Source organism: Carya illinoinensis, chromosome 15 (assembly GCF_018687715.1).
Source record: "Carya illinoinensis cultivar Pawnee chromosome 15, C.illinoinensisPawnee_v1, whole genome shotgun sequence".
NCBI lineage: Eukaryota > Viridiplantae > Streptophyta > Magnoliopsida > Fagales > Juglandaceae > Carya > Carya illinoinensis.
The window spans coordinates 17,167,318-17,186,520 of NC_056766.1; the positions used below are offsets into that span (position 1 = coordinate 17,167,318).

Genomic DNA, 19,203 nt, shown 5'->3' on the forward strand with positions numbered 1-19,203 from the left:
TCACCAGTATTTACATACCATTTCACCACTATTCATAAACTTCTAATATACTCCATGTGTCCACACGAGCCTTAAGTTGTCCCAAGTGCTCAAACAAGAATTAGATGAATGATTGTCTAATTATTATATATATTGAAAAAAAGATTTTCTTTATTATATCAATAAGGAAAATGCTAAATGTATTTAAGAAAAACTTACAAAAAACTTATTTCTCCACATGTAAGTTATTTCTATGTTGAAAATCATTCAAATTCAAATTCAAATTCTGAATTTTAAAAGAAAACTAACAGAATGATAAGTTTTGTAAGTAAAATTGTAAGTAAAAGTGTAAATACATATAGCACTACTCTTATCAATAACGATGCAAATATGTTATTGAAGATTGAATAATCAAAAAGTATGTCATTAATTTATTTATTTATATTAATTTATTTCAATAGACTTGGGAGTATTAATTCACTACAACAAGAAATACTTTTTGAAAGGAAAATATATCATTGCAAAAAGTTTTTTTTTTTTTTTTTTTTTTTTTGTTGCAACTGACTATTTTCATCGAATAATATTCGTTGCCTTACTTTTGGAATTGTAGCATTGGCGAATGGTTATACCAATGCATTTTTTCGTTGCAAAATGAGGACTTTTAGTGACATATTCTTTTGTTACAAATTTATATCTTCTTGTTGCAAATGTATAGGCAACTATTGCAATTGGTCTTTTACCTACAAAATATTTCATTCTTGTAACGAATTTAGTTGTTGCAAATATACATTTTTAACAATTTATATTCGTTGCAAATGTATGAAAGCAACGAATTTAGTCCTTGCAAGTATGCATTTGCAACGAATTTGATGCATTACAAATACATTGCAACGATTTATTTTTGTTGCAAATCTATAGTTGCAACAATTTCACTTCGTTGCAAATTTGTAGTAGCAATGATTTCAATTTGTTGCAATGTAATGTATTTACAATGAATATAAATAATGTGAACTTGCGAAATTGGAATCCCTTGAACCCACAATCAATTCAAAAACTCACTCAAAAAAGTCAAAATCAAGTCAATGGATGAAAAATCTAGACCCATTGAGAATCCGTTTCAAGAACTTAGATTATATTAAAATCTAGACCCATTGAAAAACTTGTCTCAAGAACCCAAATTACAAAAGAGGAACGCCACAAAAGTTATGATTTATCTTTGATAAGTTCAAAAATTCAATAAAAACCAAGAGCAGTAAACTCAACTCACAATAAAAATTCAATATTATCTAACATTTTCAAATGAGGCTGCAAGTGATTTAAATAAACCATCACCAAAAATCTTAGTGAATAGTGCCACAGATACTGTAGCGTGAATAGTACTGCGCTATAGTAACTTCTAAAACCCTAGTTCAAATAAAATAATAACTTTCCAAATAAGCCCTTGGTCAAAATACAAGGCCTTTCTAAAAACTCTAGTTCATTTGAAATAAGATATATGTGGGCTAAGCATCCTCAAGTCCACTTATTCTAAACTAATAATAAAAATTCTTTAAACAAATTGAAAGCCTTAACAACAACAGACCTTATCTCTAAATCATGTCTTCCAAAACTTGGATCAAGTGAATCAAAACTGGTTTGTCCTTCTTTTAAGGCCATCTTGAGGCTCTTGCTAGCTTCATCCTTATTAGATTACACCAATCTTTGCATTGCTTCATTGATCTTCCTGACTCTTGATCTTGTAATTGATCCTTAAGACTTGGTCCATCTTGGGTCCCATCAGTAAATCATTGCAAAAGTCCATTTCTAAGAACTAATTCATTGTAGAAGTGCATTTGTAAAGAAGGTACATCATTACAAATGTAGTTCACCAACAAAATGCATTTATTGCAAACATCTCGAAGCAACGAATGCAATTTGTTGGAAATCATCATTCGCAAATACAATCTCGTAACGAATTAATTCGTTGCAAATAGATATTTGCAATGACGTAGGTTCATTTCAAATGTATTATAGCAATGATATATTCATTATAATTAGACATTTGCAACAATGTACATTCCTTACAAGTGTATTTTACGAATGAAACTCTTTCGTTGCAATGTGAAGTCACTTTCATTGCAAAAGTACTTCACATTGCAACGACTTGTTTTCCTTTGAAATTGAGAAGTTGCAATGAATTGTATTCCTTACAAATGTATATTTCGACTAGAAAATATTTTTTGCAACTCAAACATGCCGTTGCAAATTCATAAAATTTGTTACAAAGTTAGTTATATTTGTCATTGCAATTATTTCTGACTTTGGTTTGCAAAAGGTACTGGGTTTTGAATTTTGTTACAAACAAATTCAAATTATTTAAAATTTCAATAAATCGTCTATATACTTACTTTCCTTAGTTCACAATGCAATTAAAGTCACTAGACAACTACTACTTATACTGCCATGGACTTATAAAAAAAATATATTGCAATGCCTCTTACATCATTGGATTGATTAGATCTCTTACAATCTAATCTCACATGATCTATTATATCATTAATAAGTCCAAGTAACATATCGAAAAGATGGGTAGGTTACCAAACACAAGGTTCGTAGCTGCCCACTGCGCCACTGAGTGCGCACATCGATTTTGAGATCGATGGATTTTGGTAAATTTCCAAGATGGGTGATCTTCTGCATATGATCTGATGTCTTCTACAATGGGAGAGATTGACTAGAAAAGGGTAGAATCTTTACAATCAATAGCCAAAAAAACTGACTGAGCATCACCTTCGATTGTTACTGAACTTGAGTTAGATTGGAAAGAACTACTAGCCATGACAGTTGCAAGTAAGGCCGCTTTTGCTTCAGCTACCAACGGGATGGAAGAGACGAGTTTTTCTGTGTATATCTTCAGTATATCACCTAAGTGATTTCTTTGAATTGCTGATGCTACAGAAAAATCATTTCTCACTGCTGCGTCAAAGGAGATACTAAAGGATCCAAGAGGAGGAGGGTTCCAATTGAGAGCTGGGATTTTGGTCAGAGAGCAAATGGACCAGGCGTTTTTGTAGCTTTCATAAACTGTGGCGAGCTGCTTCTTTATTTCTTCCATAGAGAAGCTTGAAGAATTGTGGACTTTCTCATTTCGGTTTTTCCACAGAAGATCCAGAAGAACGACTGCATATAGTTGGAAATGGTGGGTCTCATTCTCCTGTAGGCCCAGGAGTTTATCCGGATAGATGATCATTTTTATCCAATCTGCACTGGAGTGAATTGGCAGTCTTTCTATATTTAAAGGCCAGCTACCTTGTTGCCATAGTATTCTGACAATAGGACATTTAACAAATAAATGAAGTGTTGTTTCCTCCTCCTGGTCGCAGAAAGTGCATTCCGTGTTGACTTGCTGAGAAATTCTTTCACTGATCTTTGCCTTAGTTGGTAAAATATTCCACAGTATTTTCCATAGGAGGAGCTTATGACGGTCATGAATTTTTAGACTCGACAAAGGCTTAAAAAGAGTGTTTTGATTTTGGTGAACCGATTCATGGTAGTCGACTTGTGCGTGATAAGCTGTCTTCACTGAGAATTTCCCACTATGATTGAGTGCCCATATTTCTTTATCTTCGCCTTGCGATGTTTGAGACAGTGGGATCTTCAAGATTTCTCTTATGCTGGTTTGGTCAAAGAGGCTTTGCAATTTACTCATATCCCAGGATTTTGGATGGTTTTGGATAAGATCAGAGGCTTTGACAAGGGGATGTATGGTATCCATATCCCTGATGGGAGTAGGCTTGTAAGTTTTTAAAGTAGGAATCCACGGATCTTGCCAAATATTGACCGATTGACCATTTGAGATTTGGAAGCACCTTCCTTTTAGAAGCAGATCTTTTGTCTTTAGAATTCCTTTCCACATTGTAGAATCTGAACTTTTTGGGTTTGCCATCCAGAATGATGTGTTCTTTAGATATTTGGATGATAGTATAGAATGCCATATTCCAGATTTTGATCCACTTATCTCCCAACCTGTTTTTGCTAAGAGATCCTTGTTCATGTTTTCTGTTGATCTGATGCCCAGTCCCCCCATTGTTTTTGGTAGACAGATAGATTTCCATGACTTCAGGGTGAGATTGTGAACTTTATCTTTCGAGAAGCCCCACCAAAAATTTTTTTGCATTTGATCTAGAGTCTTGCATACTGATTTTGGGATTTGGAAAGTATACATGCTGTAAGAGGGAATGGAGCTTGCCACTGATTTTATCAACATTGTTTGCCCTGCTTGTGATAAGAGTTTTGCTTTCCATCCTTCTAGTTTTTGTCTAACTTTGTTTAGCAGATCTGCGTAATTTTCTTTTTTCCTTCTGTTAAAGGAGGTTGGAAGGCCCAAATACTTCATTTTTGCCGAGGAAGCTTTATAAGGGAGCCAATTTGAGATGTCGATTTTGTCTTGGTTGCTTGCATTCCTTGTGATAAAAATGGATGATTTTGAGAGATTTATTTTTTGACCTGACCAGCTTTGATATTCTTCTAGACATTCTGCTATTGCCTTTGCATTTTTTTCAGAAGCTTTTGCGAAAATGATTGTGTCGTCTGCGAAGAGTAGATGGGAGACTGGCGGGCTGGTTCTACTTAATTTTATCCCTTCGATCTTTTTTTGTGCTTCAGCTCTTAATATTAGTCTGGATAGAGCTTCTGTGACCAAGGTAAAAAGGAAAGGCGATATCGGGTCTCCTTGTCTTATGCCTCTCTCTGCTTTGAAGAAACCTCTTGGTGAGCCATTGATTGTCACTGAGAATGTAGCCGTTGATATGCACTCCTTTATCGAGTTAATCCATTTTAAGCTGAAGCCCAGGCTGTTCATAACTTCAAAAAGAAAGTTCCATTCCACTCTGTCAAAAGCCTTTTCCATGTCCAGTTTTATGGCCATCAAACCTTTTTTCCCGGATTTCTTTTTCAGTAGGTGGAAAAGCTCATGTGCAATCATTGTGTTTTCTTTTATGTTTCTTCCTGGGACAAATGCTGTTTGTAAAGGGGAAATTATTTTGGGAAGCAGCTTCTTTAGTCGATTTGCCATGATTTTGGTTATGATCTTATAACTGACATTTGTGAGGCTAATAGGGCGGTAATGGCTTGGGGAGCTTGGACAAGATGGTTTGGGGATCAGCACAATATTTGTGTGGTTCATCTGTCTTAGAAGCTTTCCGCTTAGAAAGAAGTTTTGGATTGCCCGAGTAACTTCCACTTTTATGATGTCCCAGTAGTGCTTGAAAAAAAGAGCTGTCATGCCATCGGGGCCAGGAGCCTTGTTGTTTGGGATTTGTCTGAGAGCACTGAGAATTTCTGCTTCGTACGGGATTTTGCTGAGCATATTGTTTTCTTCATTTGTTATTTGCTTTTCGAATAACTAACCCAATTGTTCCGGGATTTGAGGCTTCATTGAAGTGTATATAGATTTAAAATAATCTATGAAAGCTGATTCAATGATTAAAGGGTCCATAGACCAATTACCTGGCCCCAATTTGATTGACTCAATGGCATTTCTCCTTCAGCGAATCGTGGTTGTCAGATGATAGAATTTTGTGTTGAGATCCGTTGAAGTGAGCCAAGTAATATGGGATTTTTGCTTCCATAGTATCTCCTCGTTTGCTCTCAATTTGTGAATTTTGTTCTGCAATATAACCTCCAGCTCTTGATTCCTTGGTGTTGGCGTGCTACTTTGAACTTCTAGCAATTCTTTTTCTGTCTGGGTGATGTTATTCTGAATGCGCCCGAAATGAGTTTTGTTCCACTTTTTTAAGGCTTCCTTTGTTGAGCTTATTTTCTTGCATAGAATGTACGAAGGATTGCCTTGAAAAGTTGAGTTCCACGCTTCTTGAATTATTTGTTTGCTCAGCGACTCCCGGGTCCAGAATTCTTCGAATTTAAAGGATGAAGCATATCTCGAATTAGCTGAAGTGTTGAGTAGAATGGGGTGGTGGTCAGATGCTGAGGAAGCCAGGTGTTGCAGAGAAGCATCAGGAAAGAGAAGTCTCCATTCTTGGTTGACAATGACTCTATCTAATCTTTCTTTAATAAGAGCAACTCCTTTTCTGTTGTTTGTCCAAGTAAACTTTGGCCCTGTGAATCCGATGTCTATAAGTCCATTACGATCCATTAGTGTTTTTAAGCCACTATTCTGGTTGATATGAACTGGCCTGCCCCCATATTTTTCTGTCTGATTTATCAAATCATTAAAATCTCCCATGCATGCCCACGGACCCGGAAAGTTTTGATAGATAGAGTCAAGGTGACTCCAAAACTTTTCTTTTTGATTCGAGTGAGCCGGACTATATACATACGTAAGCAACCAAGGATGGTGTGAAGGATCAGAGTAAACAAGAACAGAGATAGCATTTATATTAATATTCACAGGTTCTAGATCAACTCCCGGGCGCCATAACAACAACAAACCCCCTTTTTTACATACAGCAGGCGAGTGCACAAAAAGGTGGAAACCAAGACTATTAACAACAAAATTAGTGCGGTCATCCGACACTAAGGTTTCCGATAGGAAAATGACATCCGGATTATGTGATCTAATACTAGCCCTTAGGGTTCTAATTGCCTTGGGTCGGGCAAGCCCTCGGCAATTCCACGCTAAAGTCCTCATGGAATCTTTGGAGGCATGTTTGAGCTTGCCTCAAGAGCTGACTTGGACTTTTTCTGGGTCTGAGTTGCTGGTCTAGAATACGGATTCACTTTTCCTTTTCCTTTGAATTTTTTTTCCTTTCCACCTGAACTGTTTTGCATTGCCATGAGAGTAAGTGCTGAAATGGCTTCCTCTGTTTTTGACTGAGCTTCATTTGCTTCCTATTTGTCTGACTCAATTTTTTCTAGCTTTATCAGTCGCTGTGACTTTCTCTTAGGAGCCTCCTTATTCTCTGCTAATAACATTCTTTTCAGAGGAAAGGTGCAGTTGAGCAGATCCGTAGATGGGGGGGTATGAGATGGTTCTGAGTCAATTATTATAACCTCATCTGGACTGTCTGTAGAGAGTTGTTGGCCTGGTATGATTTCATTCAGCACTGGGGTGATCACCTGAGCATTATTTTCCTCATCATGTTGATTGGACTCTCCTATCGTAGCCGGTTCTATTTCTTTCGGAAGCAAGGATATGGATTTCATCTTCATGTTTTTCTGTGGTGGCTCAAGAGAAAAATAAGTGCTGTTTTGCGGGAAGTGAGGAGTTATAGAGAGGAGATTTTTTGACGTTGCTTCCGGTCGGTCCATGATGAGAGGACGAGTTTCAATGCTACAGTTTTGAGGCCGAGTGGATAAACCTTCCAGTCTGGACGTTGACTCATAAAAGTGCTTTATTTTCCCTTCTTTCTGATCCTGCAGGGCCGAATAGACTTTCTTCCACTGTGCTCTCCATGTGGCGTTTCTTCTAGTGGATAGAGACTCTGATGGAACGGGTTTGACAGGGTAGAGTAGCTGTGATTCTAACAGGGGGACATTGTTTTGGTAAGTACATGGGATATCTGACTGGGTAGATGAAATAACAGTGTAAGGTATTACTCCGGATGGTGGGGTAATAAATGAGGAAAAGTCACTGTAGCTGGATTGTGCTTGCTGAGTGTTTGGCGGTTGAGAAAATGAGAGGATGTTGCTCGTGTCTTGCTTCCCATGCAGTGAAGATGGAGGAAAAAAGTTTCTCAGTTCCATATTGTTCTCTGATAGGTGGATGTCTTCTTCTTCATAGCTGTAAGATTGCAGGTTTAGAACCGATGAGGATCCTCCATATTCCTTCCCACTTTTGCCGCTGACCTCTTCTAGTTTTTTCCAGATTCCTATTGCGAATTCGGCATTTGGTGCATTGTTTTGGGATGGCAGGATATCTTCTGACTCCATGTTACCCACTTCATCCTCTGTATTTTGCATTGAGGGGAGGTTTTGTGGAGAGTAGTATTCTGCTCTTAAGGCTGGCCCGAACCTTATGGAGGACCCATCTTTTCAATTCCTCATTGCTTTTTGTATCTGGACAGTGGAAAGGACCCACCCCCTCTTCTGTAATTCTCTTTAATATATATTATAAGCTTGATTAGAAAAAAAAAAAAAAGTCCAAGTAACATATCAATTTAAAACATGTAGTGCACAAGAACATGATCATGTTCATACAATAATGTCATATTTATGTTCCATAATCACAACATACAAGCATATCCATTTCATTAAAAAAAATAGCACAATAGCCTTTAGACAAACACTCCACATACACAATTTCATTATATTTCCATTACAATATAAAATCATCATTTGTGAACGACACAAAAATATTAATATGTAATTGGCTTATATATATAGTTGGAAAAGTAGTTGCATACAAATGTACAGATGCCTTAAGCTAAATTCCAACACTAACTCTAACAATTATCACTTGACTAAACATATAATTGTTTTCTTTTGCATTAGACAAAAGATCAAACACTTTGAGAACGAAATTTTGTGTATGGCATGTGAAAATTAATATCATGACGTTTACATTCCACATATATAAATGTAAAATATTAACTATTAATTGGGTTGACACCTTGAGATGAGAAAAATCTCCACAAAAAACAAGAATATGCATAGACATTTGGCAACTCGGATTGAATAAAAGTCAAGTGCTATTGATCATGAATATAAATGAAGGATAAAATATAAAAATAAGTAAATCATCATAATATGTATAAATTAGAAAAACCACATCAATGTTGAAGTACAATAGAAATTTGTCCATAGGAATTCAAGAAGTCATCGGGGTTCATTGCATAATATATATACATTATACATGCATTTATGGAGGAGCCTTACCTTAAAGCTATTTGATGCAGGACTTTCCTGGATGCAAGAGAGTATTATATGTAAATAGCAAATTTTAGGAATGAGTCAAATCCAAGAATGGGAAATAACCCAAAGAAAATGAAAATCAGATCACAGCAACTTGCCTTCCTGATCGAATATTTACAATATTGCTATCTCTCTCATTTTTCAACAAATATCATTGTTATTGTCTCAAAATTATTACTAACTAAATTGGCATTCCAAACTTGAGGTTTCTTGCAACAATTATCTTACAAGGAAGTTTTTCCATTACAATTGCATCAATTTGCAAAGAGAAATAAACTTTTATTGGAAAAAAATGTACACTTTAGTATGGAAAAAAAATTCGTTGCAAAAAGCATTTCTTGTTGGAGTATATATATTAAGGCGTTGACTGCCGGTCAAAAGTGGTAAAGATGTTGTGGAATATGAAAATATCAATACCATTGTTGTAACTTGTGAGGCCAGGAGGCTGCCCATTTCACGCCGTCCTGTCCAAGACCCAAGTCTTCAACCTTTGACTGGGTCGTCGTCTCGTTCATATGACTTTTTTTATTTTTTTTTATTTTTTATTTATGAAAATATGCTTCATAGCATTCATTCATAAACAAAGTTATAACTGTGACTTATCAATACAGGAGAACCAGACTATAAGTCAACTAATGCAACTGCTCAGGAGCTTTCCAGCCAACAAATTTCTTTGTGACGGACATTGTCTAAACTTCTACACCTTCTCTCCTGACAGTAGTCAAAAGAGAAAGCGCTCTATCAAAACAGAGCTAAAACAAACATTTCTTCCAAAGAAGAGAGGTACACTCACGCTCCATCCTCCCAAGGAGGAGGAGTACAATCACACTCTTTCCTACTAAGGAGGAAGAGTACTAACACCTACCTTCCTCCAAAAGAGGAGTAGGACAAGCACCCACCTTCCTAAAAAAGGAGTGAGATACTAGCCTATTTATATTATTTATAAAAACTAAAACAGACTAATAACTACAAATATATAAAATAAACTGATAATGGGCTGTAAAGCAAAAGGGCCCAGCCTGGGCTAAAGGCCCAGCGTGTATGCACATGGGGGCCCAACCTGATAGGGTTTCATCTCATCACTCTGTTGCCGCCGCCCATCTTCATCCCTTCTTTCCTCTGCATCTTCCTATGCCTGTCTCTTGCCCAGCCTAGCAAAGCTCTCATCAAAGTAGGTTTTGAGGACAGCCCACGCCGCACCCTAAGATTTTTCCACTCAGTCACGCCCCGGCGGTATCTCCCCCACGTTCCAGCAGCACCAACATCCATTCTAGCAGCCCTCTGCACTCCACAGCCAGCCCACACCGCCCCTGCTAAAACCTGAAAAATAGAGCAACTGGTCAAACGTCCGTAAGAGCCACCGCCCGGCCACTCACCCCAAAAGACCCGAGGCCAAACCTCTGACCACCGAATCCTCTCTGCCAGGTTAGCCCACGCTTCCACACTGCTCAACAACACCACGATGCCATATATGACCGGAGAGAAGGGTATTGGGGTGAGCCGAGGGCAAGGCCTTGGCGTAAGAGTCACGGCGATATAGCTCCCTTCACTGAGAGCTTATCCAAAAACCAAAAATCAAAAACAAGAGAATAAAACAAATCTAAATTAACAGCTACTAATAAAAGAAAAGGAAAAGGAGGGAGGAAAGGAAGGGAGGATGGAGCCGAAGCCTCGTTCCCCCCTCCCCCGAACTGGTTCTGCTTTGGCTGGGTTTCTAGAGAGAAGTCAGAGGTTCTTTCTCTAGGTTGTGTTTTTCTCTAGGCTCTTGCCTCGTTCATATGACTTAGAATCTTACTTTTGCTTTCCTGTCGTGTCGAATCTGGAAGAATACAGTGTGTTTTATTCTTCAAATTTTCCAAGCAGTGTTCCTTAATATTTGTCTTTTTAGAAAGCCTTTAATTATCTGCACACTAAACATTAATCTTATCATGTTGCTATGTTGAAGTAATGAGAGAGATCAGAATAATATATGGAGTAAATTTTAATCATCTTCATTGTTTCTTATTTTACTGTCTTCGACAGTTGTTGCAGTTAGAGCTTAAATATATATATACACACACATACATACATACATATACATATATAGGCCTGAACAACAGCCCGCCCAATCAAAATTTGGCTCGACCCGTTGTGGCCCGCAACCCAGGGCCAGCACAGAATGACCCTCGCAACGTTTTAAAATGAGAAGAAAGCCCTTTTAAAAGAAAAACCCCACCTCGCAACGTTTTAAAATGAATTGAATATCTATCTATGATATGCATAGAGTGATGGATGCATGACTAAAAACATATGTTATTATATTTTAATTGTATAAAGTAATGCTTATGAGTCATCAACTCATTTTAGTTTTTATGTTTGCCCTCCTAGGGACAAGATGAGTATGACGCATTAGAACAGACACGGCCCAAGAGGAAGAGCATGAAAGCCTTGGCACAACGTTTTGTGTGAGAGACGTAAATTTAAAATTTTAATGTTTTCTGCTGTAACCTTTTAAATTAATAAACATGTTTTATTTATAAACATGGAGTCTTTTGTATCCTGGCATGGAAGGAAAAGCATTTTGAAAAGGAACCATAATTCTCGTCTATTTTCTTAAAATCACTTTTTAAAGGACTCACCACAAGGATGGGCATTACAAACCTTGCTAGCAGCACAGTCTTGTGCTTGTTCATCTGACAAATCTGACACTCTCTCACCAATTTCTTGATATCCTTCCTCATGCCTTGCCAGTAAAAATCCATATTGGAATTTAAGCAGCATGAATCACATGATTCAAAGGGAATAAATTTTAGATCAAGACCGTCTTGGAAAAGGTTGTGATAAAAGGATAGCGAATATTACAAAAAGATGAGTGGACAAGAAATCAGGTCATATTCACATGCTAACGTATGAGAAATATGTGATTTTGTAAAGGAGGGCTGATGGAATTATATGCTTCTCGGCATGTTGGACATAAATTTAAAAATAATATTTTATCAGGGAAGGCCTCAAAGGACCCTTAATTGAATAAAAATATTATAAAATTAAAATATTGTTTGAATATAATCTTTGTTTTAAGATTTGAAAAAGTTAAATTATTTTTTGTATTTTGTTTAGAAGTCTGAAAAAGTTGTAATGATTAGATGAAAAAGTTAAGATTTATAATTAAAAAATATTTGTGTTTGAATAATGTTTAAAAAGGAAATGAGATGAAATGAAAAGAAACCATCCATATTCCCAAACAACCCCTATGTGGAGAGGGGAAGAACAATTCCATATCATGGGAGATATATGCATATAAAATAGGATAATGCTTATCCCACAGACAAAAGCCACGATGGTGGCCATCAATTCTGTATTTTTTATTTTTTTTACTTAGTGATTAAGAAAGTGTTTTTAAATGATGTTGTGAATTTTTTTAAAAAAATATTTAAATATATAAAAAATGCATGCAAACAAAGAGGAATAGCCTATTCGGTGGCCACCATCAATGGCTTTTGTTTGTGGCTGTAGCAAGATCCTATAAAATACTTCACATGATAAAACATTCCAAGGTTTATTTTCAAAATTTTATGGGAAACCAATTGGCCTGTTTACTCTTAATTATAAACTTCCATCCTTCTTGTTGGATAACCTTTGGCTAGTTGTTTGATATGAAATTGAAATAATAGTTTTATTAAACTAAAAGGAAATACAAACGATGGGGATGGGACACCAACAAATACCACAAATAAGTTAATATAGAGCAAAAAATAAAAACAACAGCCAGCGGGAAATGGCACCAAACCCAGAGTTTATGATCACAGCTCGTGTGATTTTTAACTCATTCCATTGACGGGTTGCAATCTTCTGCGCTGCTAGATTAGTAGAAGTAAATATAAAAAAACTCGACAATCACACAAAGAACATCAAAATCTTAGTGGTCCAGTTTGAAAAAACAGCCTACATCCATTGGCAGAGTCGATCTCAAGGATTTCACTATCACAAAGATGGAGTACAAGAGAGCAATTACAAATGACTTCTTAATCCCAAAAGCCCTAATACACCTAATGAGCTCTCATATCTCACAAAAGTAGTTCTCTCTTTGTTCCTCACTCATTTCATGGCTAGTCGTAGACAAAGATGCTCGGTCGATTACCTCATCACCATCAAGCAGAGGAAAGATGAGAGTCTGCAGACTTATCTGGCCAGGTTCAACAAGGATCGGATGACCGCGGAAGACCAAGATGAGAGGATCACGCTGGCGGCATTGCTCGAAGGGGTCCAACCCCGATCGATGTTGATGGCAGAGATGGCAAAGAAGACCCTTGCCACTCTCCAAGAGTTTATGGATCAAGTTGACAACTTCATCAATGTAGAGGATACCCTGCATGCCCTGATTGAGCCTTGGCAAAAGGAGGTGGAGGGGGCACACAGAAGGGAAATGGCCCTGAGCAAAGGCCCCACCCGAGAGTAGATAGAATGCAAGCAGCGGGAATCAAGAAAGGAGGAGCCCACTGTGGGAGGCATGCAGCACAGGGTTGACCATTTGAAGTTCACTATCGCTAAGGAGAAGAAGCAGCACACCTTAGGGGAACTTCGCTACTGCACCCACCATTGAACCACTTCCCACAACATCGAGGAGTGCCGATCAACTCCAACAGGCTACCATTCATCACAGTATCCACCCTTCCAGCCGTGGAGGGGACACTCCAAGGAGAAGAGTCCAGCCTGGGAGCACCAACAGAGGAGGCGGGAGAGCCCAAGAAGAAAAGACACATAGTGCAAATTGCTACCACCCTCTCAATATGTGTACCTGACGGTTCCCCCTGCAGGGGAAATTCACACCATCACGGGAGGTTTTGTTAGTGGAGGGGCAACTTCATTCGAAAGAAAAGCTCACGCCAGAAAGGCCTGATACCGAGAAGTTTACTCAACCTCCTACTAACCAGCGAAGCACCCCCGAACCAAGCCCGCTCCTGTAATCTCCTTTAGGGAAGATGATGAGGAAGGTATTCTATCCGCACGATGATGCATTGGTGTCACCATGCAGATCACCAACTTCACAACCAGAAGAATCATCATTGACAATGGCAGTTTGGCAGACATATTGTTCTGGGATGTGTTCATTCTCATGGGGATAGACACGACTAGGCTCCAACCAGCCCCAATGCAGCTAAAAGGCTTTTGGGGAGAGACGGCCCAGTCAGTAGGGACCATCGCCCTATCAGATTTGGTGGACAACCCACCCTGCGTCACTTCGATTATGATTGACTTTTTGGTTGTGAAGGCTCTTTCCTCCTACACCGCCATCATCGGTCACCCGATACTTAACCAACTATGGGCCATCACCTCTACCTACCACCTAAAAATCAAGTTCCCTACGGTCCAGGGAATCGGTGAGATCCCTGGAGAGTAGGCCTTGGCACAAGAATGCTATATGCAAGAACTGAAGCCCACTAGGGGGAAGCGACATGCTACGCAGGCATGTTCTAATCTTGAAGTCGTGACAGGCTCCCATCAGGATGCAAGCTATCCCAACTAGGAGGGAGGAAGTGGGGGCGCATCCCAAGAAAAAAGGACTACCGGGGCCTTACCCATTTTCTCACATTTTTATGTTTTGTCTGCTTGCTTTTTAAATATGAACTTGTGGTAGATTAATGAAAATACTAGATTTCTTTCAGGAAACTTGCAAAACCAGTCCCAAACTCAAATGACTATGATTCTTAATGAACGAGGGCTCTCTTGAGGGAATGACAGACCTCCCCCAAGGAACCACCTCGCGCAGGAAAGCTTTTGTTAAGGAAAGCTCCCCTAAGGGAATGACGAACTTCTCCCGGGGCCAAGCCCTCGTGGGGCAAAGCTTCCGAGAGGGAATGCTCCCCTAAGGGAATGAACCAAGGCTCCCTTGAGGGAAGGAAAAAACCTTCCCCGACGAAATACTCCTCATGTAGGAATGCTCCCTAGCGTGGAAAAACTCTTATTAAGGAAAGCTCCCAGAGAAGATGACGATCCTCTCCTAGGGGGAATGCTTTTGGACAAAGGAAAGCTCCCGTTAGGGAATGAACGAAGGCTCTCTTGAGGGAATGATGGTGCTCTCTCGAGGAAATCACCTAGCACGGGAAAGCTCCTGTAAGGGAATGAAAGAAGGCTCCTCGGCACAGGAAATCTCCCTGAGGGAGTGAACATGCCCCTCCCTCGGAGGAATGCGAGAAGTCCAGAGGTCAGCTTAAGCCCGCGGAGGCCCTAAAGTCCCACCACGCTAAATTGGAAAGACAAGTTGGTAATGGTCAAGTTGAATTACATATATACACATGTGCATTGACTTTTACAGCAAACTTGGTTGGGTTTGGCTTACACGCTGCTCGACCATCTACCAAAAAAATGCCAAGTTAGTAGGATAGTTCATCGAGGGAATTTCCATCATGGCCTCAACTGCACGATGTAATTCAAGCAAGATGGGGACCTTATGTGCAAGATCGCAAGCAGGTTACACTGCAAATAGCCTCAGGGGTCAGCAAGGGCAGATGGTCAGTTATGCCTGGCGGGGTATCGATAGGATAATCATCAACTCACTAGAAATGTAGAGGTGAGGTTTGGAAGCCAGATAGAAATTGGCTCAAAAGGGGGGCATGGTCAACTCGAGCTCTATGGACTTTCACAAAGCTCGAGTTGAAGGAGAGATCCTCCGCTATCACTCCCATGGGACCCCTCTCCTACTCCTACTCCTCTATGGGCTGAAGAGGAAGTGTCCAGGCTTGAGCAAGTCCAAGACGTCTGAAATCTCCTTCGATAGCCCGGCCAAGGAAGGAAGCCCCGCTCTTCCTGGATGCTAGGGCAACTTGGCATGTAAGGAAGAACCGTGAACTATATGAGGAGTTCTGAGGTAGAGAAATTCACTAAACAGTTGTCCCACAAAGCTAGGGGACATGCCATCTTTTTGAAACATCTCCCGTAATGAAGAACAACATAACTTTTGGAAGGGCATCTGTGGGAGCCTCAAGAAGGCCGCCATGCACATATCTCTATGAGAACTCATTGCAAGAGTCAGCATCACAAGGTCAACCCTGAGCTAGGGTACCCATCGAAGTGAAGAGTAACCAGTATGAGTCTAATGGGGAAGGAAAGAAAGCAAGATTTCACAACGCTTGAGGAAGTAGGAGGGAAGACTTGGTGGAAGGCAACGAAGGTGGGAAGGCCTATATATAGGCTGGGAATGATGGTTCACATCCCGAGGTTTAGAGTACATGCATGTTGTAGGGCTCCATCAAATCATACGCGAATCTCGTGAAAACCTCCAAACAAATTTCATGGCATGCATGGGGAAATGGCACCCACACCATAAAGGTAGGGCAACCAAAGGATGAGCAATGAATGACTGACTATTCAAAATCTTTTCGGATCCACAGAACAAAATGCCAGCCATTAACTCACTCCCTCGGGAAGGCTAAAGGGCAGGTATAGCAATAACGACATAAGAGTAGAATTCAAAGCATCACATCGAAAAGGAAAATGCTAATAGTAAACAGTAGCCAAACAGTGCGAGAGGATAAGTCAGAGTGTGAGAAGGAATTCAGGGCATAAGAGAAAGATACATGTCTTTATTGATTAATCTATCTACAATTTACCAAGGAACACGTGGCATTTACTACCAACACAGCCCTAAGAAAGTAAACAACAAGGAAAAGACGCACTACGATCGTAGGGGAGGGTCAAGACTGGGAAACTTTAGTCCTTCTCGCAGATCAGAAGAGCCTATCTTGGCAGGGTTCCACTCATGTTTTGTGCTAGCTACAGAAGTGCTCGCAGGGGAGAAGTCGCCGGGGTCTTCATCTTCTGGTAGGAATGCATCCAAAATTGTCTCTCACCCCAACTCTCTAGCATGATTAAGCGCATCAACGTCAAGCTTAAGGATCTTGAAGTCCAAAGCCTACAGATGCTTTACTTGATCGCATAGCCACCTCTAGGTACCCGTGAGACCACGCATCTTCACGGACAGAAAGAGCCTTCCTCAGATGCTTACTTGATCGCGTAGCCACCTCTTGGTCCTGCGATAGGTCGTTGCACAAATCTCGGATAACCACGTCTTGACCTGCAATCCTCTCACTGGCGGCAGCCAGGTCGATTAATGCCTCTTCCTCACAAACCCTACGATCCTCCGCAATGGCCAGCAGGTCGGAATGCTTCCCTTCCAGCATCTTGATCCGACTTAAGTGGGGCACTTGCAGGCCCCTTAACTCCTCATTCTCCATTTGGAGAAGGTCGTGTGATTCCTGGAGCTTACTCAGAGACTCCTATGCCTTCAAAGCCCAATATTGGGCCATAGCCTGCTCTGCCTCCAATCATCCCTGCTCTTCCCTCCCCTACTCCACGTTGGGCTAGCGCTTTGATTCCCTACATGGACTCCGAGGTTAGACAACAGACTCAAGACCAAGAAAGTTGAAAGGGAATGCAGAATGTAAGAAGTACATCGGAGAGATGTTTTTGAAGCTGCTCCACTTTGCGGCTTATGGTGGGATCCTTCCTTAGGGACTCGTTCAAAGGATCGGCATGAACTGCTATGTTTGCAGTCTCTGGAGAAGGAATTTCCCTTCTTAGGGAGCCGACTGCACCCCTCTGCCAGGCCCGGTCAGAGCACCCTTGCTCATCAACAAAATAGGAGGAGCCACCATAGAAGGGCCACTTTCGTCCATGCCCTGGCGACCATCACCCCTACAAGGACCTATGGCCCCAGTCACCGATTTTCCAGGGCTCGACGACGTGCGAACTAAAGGCACATCTGGCACGTTCATTCCAAGGCTAGGCAGGGTGGAAGAGTCTGGTGCGTCTGCCAGTCTCCCTTTCCAGACCCACCAGTAGCTCTACTAGCCACTAGCTCAGCCTGAGGGGCAGCAGCTGGGCTCTCACTTGCTGCGTGAATGCATCCAAGATGGATGATCAAGGACTACCCAGAGGGGATCCAAAGCCTCTTCAAGATTAAAGGCTTTGATCAAGGATTGAGCAGTGGACGATGAAGAGGGAGACATCTCAACATTCAGATCTGGAGAGGGTTCCACCATCCAAGTTTGCGGAGGTGCCCTATTCAAAAGGGCACTTCAAAAGTACATATTGACCACTTTTTCCCTTCACGAAGTGCCAGATGCATTGCTGAGATACACGGGTAAACGGGATCCTCGACAGGTACAGTAAAAGGAAGAGAATTTGAAGTGGCACTTGAGCCCGAAAACTCCCTAGCCCAATGTTTCCTGGAGGGCATTGCAGAAGAAGGAAGGCCAACCATCTCTGTTGAGACGAGATTACCTCCACTAATCTTCCTAGGAGCTAGGCCTTCAGTGACGTTTGGACCTCCCTCCTTGGCTCCGAATAGATCCTCTAATCTTTGTCTTCGGGAGAGGATTCAGTAACCCATTTCCTTGAAGAGTGTGACAAAGGATTAGCCACCACACCCCTAGTAGAGGGAATGACATGATCCAACGGGGGAAGGAAAGTGGCCAGATTGTCTTCCCTAAGGAAGTCCTTGGAGTGAACCAAGAGTAGGTGTTGAGCTACCCAATCCGGCACGATTGCGATGTGACCCAACTCATCTGACGTGGCCATAGGGCACACAACTCATCTGACATGGCCACAGGGCACTCCCTAGGTCACCTTGATCGGGAACTCGGCCACCCACAAAGAAGAATCTACCAGACCAGTTCGAGACTTTGCGGTCCTTCAACTCTAGCACAACCAATGCAGGTGACATTCCCCTAAAACTGCAGATCTCTCTTGTTCCTCTTTATACATGGTGAGTCAAGAGGAACTCATGATAAGTAAGAGTAGCATTTTTAAGGTCAAACTTCAATAGAGCGTGTCGCCATAGCAAGCAACATCACATCAAAATTCGCCAAGCATTCAGATAAAGCTGAGCAAGTGCCAGCCCCAAGTGGTACAGAACTTCATGGACAGGATAGGGAAAGGGTAGTCTTAGTCCACAAGAAAACATGTTGGAAAAAATGGCGACCCGCTTCATCGAGCCATCTGCATTCACAACCCCATCATGTGGCCTAGGAACTTCCAGAGTAACTGAATCTGAAATGTGGTAGGTCAGCACCTGGGATTGAAAAAAGGCCGGAGTGGCCCCCGAGTGCCAGTGGCAACCCAAGAACCTAGGCTCTGATGAGTCGGCCTCAATGCGGTGCACAGAGTCAGTCAGGTTGGTGGATTTTGGGAAGCCATCGGGGCTAAGAAATCTAAGTCAAGTAAGGAAGGGTTGAAATGGTAGAAGAAGGGTGGCAGTGGACACAACGAATATACAAAAGGCAGAAGAGAGGTAGCAATGCGGACATAAGGGGAGTGAATTTAAAGGCACTATCTCATAGTTGAGTAAAAGGGTAGTTTCTGACAGCCTAACTTGCAAGATAAGTGAAGCGACAGTCA

General features: G+C 40.8%; 1 protein-coding gene across 1 annotated transcript; it reads right to left on the reverse strand.

Annotated features, from left to right (window-relative positions):
* Positions 1-5,503: 5,503 nt before the first annotated feature.
* LOC122296710 lies at positions 5,504-6,112 on the reverse strand. The gene has a single exon (XM_043106510.1). The coding sequence runs from the start codon at positions 6,110-6,112 to the stop codon at positions 5,504-5,506; it is 609 nt and encodes a 202-aa protein (XP_042962444.1).
* Positions 6,113-19,203: the final 13,091 nt, after the last annotated feature.

Bases quoted from the DNA above. Each gene is read 5' to 3' on its own strand.
- LOC122296710 (XM_043106510.1), bottom strand. From the start codon at position 6,112: ATGGATCGTAATGGACTTATAGACATCGGATTCACAGGGCCAAAGTTT.